The 7,701-nt window shown below is 38.9% G+C and overlaps 1 protein-coding gene across 1 annotated transcript in view; it reads right to left on the bottom strand.

Moving 5' to 3' along the window:
* Nucleotides 1–223: 223 nt before the first annotated feature.
* Nucleotides 224–7,701, bottom strand: part of htr1fa (5-hydroxytryptamine (serotonin) receptor 1Fa) — a 29,766-nt gene continuing 22,288 nt past the window's right edge. Inside the window, exons 2-3 of the mRNA XM_014970172.2 lie at nucleotides 5,400–5,514; nucleotides 224–5,034 (exon numbers count right to left, since the gene is read on the bottom strand). Coding sequence (XP_014825658.1) covers nucleotides 3,837–5,034; nucleotides 5,400–5,455 — 1,254 coding nt within the window. The 5' untranslated portion in view covers nucleotides 5,456–5,514 and the 3' untranslated portion in view covers nucleotides 224–3,836. The remainder of the gene's footprint in view (nucleotides 5,035–5,399; nucleotides 5,515–7,701) is intronic.

The following is a 7,701-nucleotide window of genomic DNA, read 5'->3' as shown; positions in this document are numbered from 1 at the left end:
GCAGTACTTTGTTACCTGCAATTCCAAATAGGCAAAAGAGGGTGAGATTGACAGTTTTTGTAGGTCAAAATTACAGAATGGAATCAACAGGAAATCACTAAACATGGATCTAATGTGGTCACTATGTAATGTGTAGGTGGGAAAAAAAAAAATTGATTTCTTCCCCTTGGAAATGTCCCTAAAGATCAGGGGGGGAAACGACTATTAAAAGACAGAAAGGAAGCAAAATTCAACTGCCTTTATTTATTTTGATGAAGGAAGATAAATGAACCATATCACATAAATGTATTCATACATCATTCTTTAGCAGCAAAGTTGCAGGTCATCACAACCAAGTGGGACGTCTAAAAAATTCTCTCTCTTAGCCACAAGAGGGCGCCTTTGCACAATAATTTGAAACATTCTGTTAAATCACAATCTGTCAGCAGACTGAATACAGTTCACCGGTGAAAAATCATTATTATTCCTGTACAGCTCTCTCCATACATACAATGATACATTTATATTATCTCTTAACAACATATTTCCTGTTGTGCAATCTAGGTTTTTGTCTTCTTTTTTTGTAATTCAGACATGGACACTGCAAAAGAAATGTATGGTCACACTGGAAAAGATGTAAGCAACCATATTCCACACCTATTCTTATCTTATTTCAGTGGCATACAGTACACCCTCATTCTTGACTCATCTACAATCATTCCTAACATATCACGTACTGTCTTCAAGATGGTAAAAAATAGGAGTCCTATTCCAAGTATTTGAGTGGGAGTAATATAATGAGGAATTCTACGCCAGTAACTCTGAGGCTTGATTAACCCTGTGCTGGCTACGGTGTGAAAGTTAAGCAAGCTGGGTTGTTTACAGTTTTCAGGGAAATAAAATTAAATAAATAAAATTAAAAATATCTGGGAAAATAGAATATGAAACGCTGCAGATGTTAGTCTAAAAAAAAAAAAAAACCCGGCAGTTTCTTACATAAATGGCAAGCTTACATCATAAAGTTTATAAACAATTACTTACACACAGATTTCATATAACTGATGCTTGACTCAAAGGCTCCTTAAAAGAAAGGCATGGAAATCGGACTTAGCCGGGGGAATGCTTTCTGCTTGATACTCCTAACAAGCAGATGTTCTGTCAGTTTTCTAGTTTAACTCACATTCACAGGCGAGGTTTTATGGCAGTTTTAGCTGTTTGTGGGCAGAGTTCAGACAAACATTTATTTGAAAAAATATTATAAAAGGAGCAAATAAGTAGCATAGAAAATAATTTTGTAATAAGCAGATATTACCTTGAGCCGGGGCTGCCTGGTTAGCTCAGGGATGCACCCTTGGGTTTCATGCATTCTCAACATGTTCACCTGCCTCTCTTGTTCTAGTATTTTCCAGCAAGTAGTGATCCACTATTACTGGTCCCTGTAAGACTTGGATTTTATCTAAGCATGTACTTTTTTTTTTTTTTTACTTCACATAAAGTCAATTTACAGCCAAAAGGTTTGCAAAGCTCATAGATCTATTTGTTCTTAGTTTTTTTTTCTGCATTGTTTACCTTTATCTTTCCTAAAATTGAAATTGCATTATATGGAAAGCAGTCTTGACTTGAGTTTAAGGACATAGTGATGATCTCATTCTCGTAGCCTTCTGCAGTTCTTTGTCTGGAGCCTAAAATCATTTCTTTTGGCACAGTGATATCATCTTCAGCCTTCATCTTTGAACTCAAAGATCAAGACTCTATATAAATAACTTAACCTCACTAATGTCATATTTAGACTTTTATGCTTGAGTTTACAGTTCACAGATGGTGTAATTTCAGATAGAACACCAATGACATGAGGTACATGCATTAATAATTCACTGAAATATGCTACCACACCTGCTGCACTGTGGTACAGCTGTTAGCATTGTTACCTTGCAGCAAGAGAGTTGCGGCATATAATCCCATTGTGGCCTTTTGGAATGGAGTTTGTGTGTTTTCACTGTGCTTGGGCTCTTTCCTCCCACACATGGACACATGACTGTTGGATTGATTTATCTCTCTACATTGCCATCAATCACAAATGAGGGAATACAAGGTTGGCTGTACTTTTTTGCCTCTGTGCTGCCTTGTGATCAATTTGCCACCAGTCCAGGCTATACACGGTTTCTTGCTCATTGACTGCAGGAGCTGAGTACCACCCCTCCTTCACGACCTATTAAGCTGGTATTTAAAAAAGTGAGATGGCAGTGATGCTTAGGTTTAAAAAAAAGTACCCACTGTCATGGAAACAACTGGCCAAGTCATAAAATCAAAGAGTCATGGTTCTCTTTTGGAAACTAGTGCTGTTGATAAGGTGCATATCTTTAACCCCTGTCTTAACAATGGAAGTTTTTGCTGGCCTGACTCATCTGCTCAATCTAAAACAAGTGCCACAACATATTAATACGTAGTCTTAGATGTGTCAATGCTAACAATAAAAAAGAGAATACAATGTAAATATTGTCCCAGTGTTTAGAATGGTTAATCGCAAAAAGCTGCGTAAAAAAGGGTTTTGCTGTACGCTTTCTTATTTTGAAAAAGAATCGTGTGGACAAAGTCTCAGAGGGACAAAGCTGTAGTTTCATTTCAGGTAAGTAAGATTTGGCAAACCTGATTTAAGTTGAGAGACTTAAGGATGGTAATAATAGAAGTGGTATACAGCAATTTTTATGCAGAAAAATATATGGGCCGAGTCTTCAACCACAATTCAACTTATTCAGCAAAATTATTTTTCATACTTATTACAGCTCAGTTCATTATTCCAAAGAGGAAAAAAATAAAAAACACAACAATTAAATGCCTCTGTGTAATGAAAACAGCTGGTGCCCCGCGGATTGACAGTCTTGCAGACGGATGGAGCAGATGTGCTGAAATCCACATTCACCCTCACGAGTATGACTCAAAAATACAGTCTAACAGTTAGATGTCTAATCAATTTATCTGATGCTGCTTTCAGGTGTCTGAAGATGCCAGACCTCAAAGGTCTTATTGCCTTTAAATTCTTAAAGTATTAGTATCTACCATAAATAGCTTCATTGGGGCTTCCATAGTTCTGAAAGCAGAGAATTACCCTTCAAATACTTTACAAACATTATCTGAATGTTAACCTTGTCTGTTTAAAAACACAGGATGTTGAGATGCAGCATAGTGAAGTTTATAAAACCCATAGAATATTTCCATAACTTTAAGACATTTAAATTATTAAAGTCAGAACAACATGTTCAAATTTGTTCAAAGGTTTTGCAGAACAAATATAACACAGTGAAAGTGAGAAAAAAAGTTGTTGTTTTTTTAATACCATGACCACATAAAACAATGACTTGGTAATTTGTGGTATTTTACACGACACATTTTAGCCAGCAGTGTCCAGCTGACAAAAGTGAATTTATTAGATGGATCGGACATGATGGTCAGCTATTTATAGACCTTTAAATAGGGCTAATCTCTAATGCGCAGAACCCAGACCTCAGAAATGTCAGCAGTTGCCTTATATTTCAAAACCAACATGTCAGCGTCCTTTCACAGACACCAATTAACATTAGGGAGATATTGGGCTGCTCTATAAATAGCACAGGCTGGACTTCAGTGTTGAACTTTAAACCAATACCGATCAGTGAGATGGGGTGCCATTTAGTTGGTTGAAGTGGTTAACGTCAATTCTGAAAATGGGAATTGGTCTTTTTTTTCTTATTTCCTTTTCCTCTTGGTATATTGATGTAGTGTCCCGTTAGTATTCTCTGACTGAAGCCGCTACTTTTGTTCTCTTTTTGTTATTTATGTTTGTTAAATGGTGTGTGAGCTTGATCATGCATGACTAAGCATCAGAGGTAATGACTGCATCTAATAAGTTTCTGGAAAGCTTTCTTAAAGTCCTCATTAAAGATGGTGTAGATGAGGGGGTTGATCAGAGAGTTAAGGTAGCCCAGCCATGTAAGAAAATCTGCCATTTCGATAGAAGTGTTGCATGAACCACATGTGTTGACGATCACCTCCTTGACAAAAAATGGCAGCCAGCAGATAACAAAGGCCCCTATTATTAACCCCAGAGTGGATGCCGCCTTTCGTTCCCGTGAGCCTGAAATTCGGGGCGCTTGGTAAATTTGGCTTCGACGCGACTCGCTCCTCGAGTCATGCCTGTGTGACTTGCTTTGGGAAACCTTTTTGGAGGCTCGCACCCGTTCACGTGGCGTTTCCTCAGTAGAAGGCTCAGAGAAGGACTTTTCCGGTGGGCTTATGGGCTCTGGACTCCGAGGACCACCGTCGCCATCGCTGTCTCCAGCAGGATAGGATGAAGGAATCATGCTCCCGTTGGTCATGCATGAGTGACGGCTAGCCCTGCTAGCCTCTCTGCGCATGTAAAGTGTCTGAGCGGCCTTGTAGATTTTGTAGTAGAGGATCAGAATGAGCATCAGAGGAATATAAAACGCTCCAAGTGTGGAATAAAGAGTGAAAGCCATGTGGTGGTGGATGATGATGCATTGATCCTTATGCTCTTCGTCATCGCTGTAGTGTCGCCAGAGTAGCGGAGGAAGTGAAATGAGAATGGACAAGAGCCACACTACTGCCACCATGGCACCAGCCCTGGCTCCTGTACGCTTGCGTGAATACTCCACAGCATCCGTGATGGCCCTGTAGCGGTCAATGGCAATTGTGGCGAGATGAAGAATTGAGCAGGTACAACACGCAATGTCTATGCTCAACCAAATGGTGCACACCACCTCGCCCATGACCCATTTTTCATTCTGGATGTAGATTATGCTGAAGGGCATGACCAGCACAGCCACCAACAGGTCAGTCACCGCCAACGAGCAGATGAGGTAGTTGGCTGGGTGATGTAGCTTGCGGGTGACAGCAATAGCTGTGATCACCAGACAGTTAAAGAATGTAGTTAGTACGGCAACAACAGAAAGGGTTATTGTTAGTAGGATTTTACTGGGAGGGAGTGTTGCGGTCTCAAAGGAGTCATAACTGCTGCTGTTTGTGGCGAAGGCTCCTTCGGTCCAATTAAAGAAATCCATTCTGCAAAATCAAATGGAAAAAAAGAGTCCGACATTAGGCATACAATGAAGAACGGTAAAAAAACCACCAAGGTACAACATTAAAAGTGATTGTGATTTATGTAATCTCACCACAATCTGGGAAGGAAACTAAAGTCATTCAAACTTCACCTCTCGTTTTCAACATTCAAGGGCAGTTATTTGGGCTTTGGCACTACATACAAAATAAATACCAAAATGTCTGAAAAGAATCCTTTCATTCAAGAACATGCCATTAAACTCAAAAGACTGATTCTGCCCAAGGCCGCGAAGCAACTCAAGCAATGAAAAAGCTTATCTTGCTCACAAAAGTTTGCCCTTGAAGCAATTGAAATAATCCAGTCCTACCTGTCTATCCTTCGATGTTTTGCTGCTTTTGGTCGGTTCAGTGTGCAGCAGACCATCTGCTGAGATCTGTGCTGCCTGCCAAATCTGCCATCACCTCACCACTGTTGCTCAGTGCCTAGGAGAAAGTAAGAATGAGAGGAACAATGTGAGAAAATGCTTTAAAGTCTGAATCATGCCAATTATAATTTACATTTGTTTTTTGGTCACATATAGCTTGTGTATATTATGCATACATAAAGCAAGTGGAGAGATAAATATTGAAAAGAAATTGATACACTTTACAATTTTTTTTTTCAAATATTTCCTTCTAATTGAATTCCCTGAAACAAAATCCAGCCCAATCAACTGCCTTCAGAAGTCACTTATTTTTCAAAGAGTGTGTTATATTGTGTAATTTATTTTCAGTATAAGTATAGAAGTGCTGTAAAGGCCTCAGATGTTTCATAAAGATTATTAGTCTACAACACAACAGTTAACACACCAGACAGATCTAAGGGAAGAGTTATGAAGAACTGAAAAGCACGGCTAAGGTACAAAACAATATTTTTTTTTTTTCACAGAACACCGTTTGATCCATCATCAGAAAATGGAAATAGCGTGACAACACTGCTAACCTAACAAAGGCATTGCATTCACCTAAACTGACTGGCTAGGCAAGGAGAGCATTAATCAGACATGCAGCCAAGAGGCGCATGGCAACAATGACATCCAGATCGTCTGGGAGAATCTGTTAACAAGACAATCTTTAGTTATGCATTCCTCAGATCTAGCTTTCATAAAAAATAAAAATAAAAAAAGTGGAAAAAAAATATTTTTAAGAAAAAAACAAGAGAGCTCTTTTGCAGTTTAACACAAGAACAATAGGGTCTGATACAATAAGAAAGGCACACGACTATTTGCATATGCTCTGTGTTGGTGGAACAGTGATATACCCCAAAAGATGTGCAGCTGTAACAGTGGTGAAATGTGGTTATAAAGTATTGACCATCACTCAAGGGCTAAGTACAAGGGCTAAAATATACACTGCATATTTTATTTTTCTAGTTTCTTTTTCTTCAAATACTATCCCAGTAAAATATATTGAGATTTGCACCTGACTACTACAAATAATATTTTGCAATGTGACTAATGTACCTCTTCTTCTTGTTAATGGTTTGTTCTTCAAGCAGATGTTTTAGTATAATCCCCGAGATGGATTCATTTTGATGTTGTTATACCTAATTTCTAATGAGTATCAGGAGACTAAACCTAAAAATTTCACCATCTGCAGCTGCGTATGTCAAGTACAGCTAGTGGTTGTACAATAATGGATTCAGTCTCTATCATCTAATCAGAGTGCCAAGAAATGAATGTCATTGCAGCTTCTTCACATCTTCTTCACCGCATTGTTTAATATCCTGAAGACATGAGCGGAAACTGTTGCTATAGAAACCTAAGAAGTACAGTAATTTTAATAAATGTGATGATCTAGCAGAGGCAGCCAAAAGTCTGAGCCAAAGGTCTCCAACAAGACTGTCCGATATCAAGGCGATGGGTTAAGATCTGGGTGGGTGGAGTTTGGATTTTATTTCACTTAAGCCTAACATATGCACTTTATGTATTAGCTGCAACAAGCTCATTTTGAACACAAGTCAAATTCTAAACAAATAGCCACCATGATGTGAACTGGTTGTTCTTTCCCCAACCCAATGATTATAGTCTTTAAAGACAATAAATTGTCTCACTCTGCATTTCGGTACATTCAACATTCTCTGCTCTGGAAACAGCTTGACAGAAAACCCAACAGTATGCAGATTACTTTGTGCAGAAAGATAAATGATAATTACTGCTGCACCGATGCACTGTCAGCAGTGCACAAATGTGTTTCTGACTAAAATAAAGGGAAGAGCTGAGAGTGTCTTTAAGCTAGTTATATGGTGTGTGCATGTATATAACTGCACTGACTGATGCATGCAATACTGTCAAACATTGTACACAATGTAAAAAAAACATCTGCCTTCTTTCTGAAATGTTCCAAAGTGCAGCTTTTCTCCTCAAGGCCGTCTGAAGATAAGCTCTACTGAACCAGCATAAATCCAGTCGGTTCTGCTTTATTCCCTCCAAAAAGTGCCTGAACATGGATTCAGCAAATTTGAAAAGCGGAATTATGGCCATGTTGTTTATAGAATTATCCAGTGAGTTGTTTGTGTGAATGTGTGTGCGTGCGTGCGTGCGTGCGTGCGTGCGTGCGTGCGTGCGTGCGTGCGTGCGTCGCTACATTTTCCACAGCATCTGCCTATTGTGAATGAGTAGATAAGATAAG

The sequence above is a fragment of the Poecilia mexicana genome, unplaced genomic scaffold (assembly GCF_051168715.1).
Source record: "Poecilia mexicana isolate PSO_F unplaced genomic scaffold, ASM5116871v1 scaffold_2, whole genome shotgun sequence".
Classification (NCBI taxonomy): domain Eukaryota; kingdom Metazoa; phylum Chordata; class Actinopteri; order Cyprinodontiformes; family Poeciliidae; genus Poecilia; species Poecilia mexicana.
Note: the sequence above shows the minus strand (reverse complement) of the source record. Positions and strands in the feature narration are given on the sequence as shown.